We start from the raw sequence: 4,241 nt of genomic DNA, 5'->3' as shown, positions 1-4,241 counted from the left end.
CTGATGGTCGGCAGCAGGTACAACGCGCCGAGCCGAGCTGAGCCCCGACCCGAGCGGAACGCGCGGGACGGCCGAGTCCTGTAACAGTAAATTACGCGCGACCGAGCGAGGTCGGCGAGATCGACGTGTGCCCCCGCCGCATTTTGTATCTTGACCCGCTCGCCGAACGTTCTTCGAGTTCGCTCCGACAAGGTGAGCGTCAGCAGGACGACGACGACGACGACGACGGTGACGGCACGCGCGCCGCATGATCGTCGCCGGTCGCGGCGCGTGCAATGTTGTCATCGGCGGGCACGAATGTTTACCACGCGCGATGCGACGAATCCGAGATCCGCTGTAAATATTTGAACGACTCTTTTTTTTGGATCAACGAGATGGTTTTCGATGAAACGGAAGACTCGAGTCGCGCTAGAATCGAGCAGAAGAAGATTCGAAAAAGGAACGTTTAAATTTGATGATATCAAAGTGTTCCATTCCTACTTCCGTTTTTCAAACGCAAGCGAGCGTTTTACGTTTATTTTCACTAATGCAGATTAACTTTGATCGATTTAATTTGCTTCTTATTGTTTCTATATAGTTCTAAGAATTAAAAAAAATAACGAAGCAAATTATTATTATTATTTGAAAGATGGCAATGACCAAAAGTTGTCAGCCTATTGCAGAAAATAATTTTTACAATGCTCTGTGTATTGTAAAAATTCGATATTTTATGCAATTGTCAGCCTATTGCAGAAAATAATTTTTACAATGCTCTGTGTATTGTAAAAATTCGATATTTTCTGCAATGGTCAGCCTATTGCAGAAAATAATTTTTACAATGCTCTGTGTATTGTAAAAATTCGATATTTTCTGTAATTGTCAGCCTATTGCAGAAAATAATTTTCACAGTAATATTTATATAATTTTACAGTAAATAAAAAATATTGTATCGACATAAAATGTTATTAACATAAATAGGATAGCTGTTAGGTGGCGTTATATGATTTTGTCCTTCATTTGTTCATCAATTCTTTTATTTAATCCTCGCTTGAGTCTCAGCCCTTCAACTGTTCTCTGTGTCTGTGGTTCTCTGAGCTTCTGTTGCGACGCGGATCACTCGAGACTTACGTTCCGATTGAGTTCGAGCGAGAAATTCTGAAAAGTTTCACAAGAGAGGGCCAACAACTGGAGAATATTATTATAATATCTAAATCAAATCGAGACATCAAGAGGACAGGTTCTTTTTACAAAGTATGCTCTATATTAGTCTTTTTTAATATTATATTGTATACGTTTACTTGCTACGCGAACCAGATTCAATATCCTAATAATAATAGCACATGAGCAATAAATACAAATAAAAGGCAAGTAATTGTTGTACTTTTATATAATCATTAAGTCTTATAACATAGTCATTATTTTTATAAAGCAATTACGAACTCGTGTTAGATTTACAAAAGAAATTCACGTAGAAAAATTGTATATGTGGAAAATTTTAATTTGACATGCTAACGTTTGATTTAATTTAGAGTATTTAGGTAATCGGAATGATTCATGCAGAATGTTTTTAGAAATTTATTCGTAAGTACAAAATATATGTAGAAAAATACATTATGTAAGCAAAGTTATTGTTCTTTACATAGTCGATAACTTGCGGCGCGAATTAGGCTCACGGCTTTGAAGCACTATTATTATATATAGTTAATCGTGATTGAGACGCAAAATTGTATAATACAAAATTTCTGCGAGAACGAACGTCGAGTAATTTGCAAATTACGTGCTCTTTTTCCCTGTCTAAATTCCTACGTTATATTCTTATAATTAAGACTAATTATACAACTGATGCAAATAATTTTATAGATTAAGATTATTTGTTTATAAAGATTATTTGTTTTTTATCCTCTATCACTATAATATTGTAACTTAAATATTTAATATTATTGATTATCGTATTTTTATAATCTGAATATCTTATTTCATTAGAAAGGCACTCTTTATACTATAATATTTTAGATTGTAAAGTTATGATCTCTATTCTGTTAATTAGTATCTTAAATGTTATTATTATTACATTCGTCAAGTTCTTATAATTTATCTTATAGACAGTGTTAAAAAGTATCTTATCATTATCTTTAAATGCATTATTTGTTATTAATGTTATTGATATGTTTGTTAAAGAATTAAATTTGCATATTATTAAGTGTGAGAAATTATGAAATTGATTACAAGATAATGACGTATGTATAATGAAAAACTGCAATACTACAGACTTCAAATCAATGTAGTTTTGTATGAGCGTTATATTTGAAGACTGTTTTGCTTTCTTTTCTTTTATACTAAGAAATTACTTCAATACCATTGTTATTAGCACATTCTGTACATTGATCATATTGATACATTAGTGAACTTTGTTATATTTTATGCATAAAAATGGATTTATTTGAATCAATATTATGTCGAAAAAGTTCTGAGTTCATATTTATTTCTGTTAAAGTCAGACCAGTTTTATCTTTAGAAATCTGAATTTACAATTTATCTGAATATACGACAGTAAATAAGCAAATTTGTATACACGAATGGCATACCCTATAGCAGCTGCAAAATATTATTTTGTGATTGTAAACTGAAGAGTAGACTTGTGAAAAAAACTTCGTTTTTAAATTTCCTAGACAATTACTTGAAGCTTAGAGGTAATATCTGAGGTTAAATTGCAGAAACAAATTTTTTTAAAATATTAAATTTTTCAAGTCTATTCAACAAATTTTAAAACAAAACTCAAAAAGTATAAAACTTATTGTACTTGCAGATATCTATTTCGAGTAACCAGTGCACAAGTTCTTGAATCATTTCTTGAACAAAATCTCTAAACTAAAACATAGTCAGAGCTACTTCTTTAAAAGGTAAGGAACCCATATATTAGACTGGCATAACTGAAGATAAGCTTGAGCTCGATTTAATAATTAAAAGATGTTCTGTATCATCTAGAAGGACTAACACCTATGTAAAAATGAGCCAAGAAAAATATAATATAAAGGAAAAAGCTCGAGCCTTCACAGTTAGTGAGGTTGGTGCAAGTCAGCTAGAACATATATTGACTATGCTTTCCAGTGGTTCTAACCCCATTGACCTTAATGACGAGTTTGTAAAGGAGTTAGCTGAAATGTTTGATCCTGATTTGTTAAAAAAGTATATCAACGAAAACAAGAAGAAGTTAGAGAATATGGTTAAGGCAGCATGCTACGTGCCTCCTAAGAGATCTAAACCCAAAGTTATGAACACTTCTCAATTACTTAATGCTTGCAAAATGAAGAAAGCTTCAGGACAAAAAACTACTGACACTGCAGAATCTTAAGTCATTGTTTTGATGGCAAAAAATTATTAACTTTTCTTTCAAATATACTCAGGATGCTTCTTTATTGGCAAAGTTAAAATGCCATTATTAAAAAGGTTTTTATCAAAGTTACTGTAATTTCATCTGTTTTATTTTAATTAAGCTGTATAATATAACACAGTGTTTAGTTACACACAATTGTACTTTACTCTTATAAAAATAAAAACTATATTCTTAATTGTGTGCAATTTAATTAGATCTCAGAACTTCTAGACATAAATTTTATATAAGATAGATAAGATTCTCAGATATATATTTTTATACTTTAGATGAATAGAATATGTGGAGATATATTTGTAGATTAACATGAAAAAAATATTTAAAAATTCATAAGTTGGAAAATATAGTTTGTGACTTATTTACATTTAATGTATAGACAATTATTTTGATGCTTATATTGATTCTCTAACATGTGTGATTTAATAACTGCGATTAGATTTTTTTTTAATATACCAGCCAAAAAAGATCATTGTCAATAAGAAATGCGACAATCTACGACATTCTTATGTGCGCTTACATATGCACGTTATACGATTCAAGCTTAATGTAAATAATTAAACTTAGTTTTTAAATTGTATCATATGACAATTTGTTACCTATAATTTTCTTACTTTGTATAAAATATAATTCCTCACACAAAATCACAAATATAATCAATTATTTTATGCTGCAATCTATACTTAAAAAATATCTAAAATAATTATTCAAGATAGTAGAGATAAACATTAAAAAACTTTAATAGAATTGTTATAAAAATAAATTATAATAGTAGCATAACTATGATTCCCTCTCTGCAATCTTAAAAATGAGAAAATTTTATATAAAATTATAATTATCATCGTATAATTGTGAGTTATAATATATAATACAC

At 30.2% G+C, this 4,241-nt stretch overlaps 1 protein-coding gene across 1 annotated transcript; it reads left to right on the top strand.

Annotated features, from left to right (window-relative positions):
- Window positions 1-2,786: 2,786 nt before the first annotated feature.
- LOC105840732 lies at window positions 2,787-3,548 on the top strand. Its single transcript, XM_012687759.2, has 2 exons — window positions 2,787-2,879; window positions 2,965-3,548. Exon 2 carries the CDS (start codon window positions 2,987-2,989, stop codon window positions 3,329-3,331), a length of 345 nt encoding a protein of 114 aa, XP_012543213.1. The 5' UTR covers window positions 2,787-2,879; window positions 2,965-2,986; the 3' UTR covers window positions 3,332-3,548.
- Window positions 3,549-4,241: the final 693 nt, after the last annotated feature.

Source organism: Monomorium pharaonis, chromosome 3 (assembly GCF_013373865.1).
Source record: "Monomorium pharaonis isolate MP-MQ-018 chromosome 3, ASM1337386v2, whole genome shotgun sequence".
Lineage (NCBI taxonomy): Eukaryota > Metazoa > Arthropoda > Insecta > Hymenoptera > Formicidae > Monomorium > Monomorium pharaonis.
This window is presented reverse-complemented; position numbering and strand designations above follow the sequence as displayed.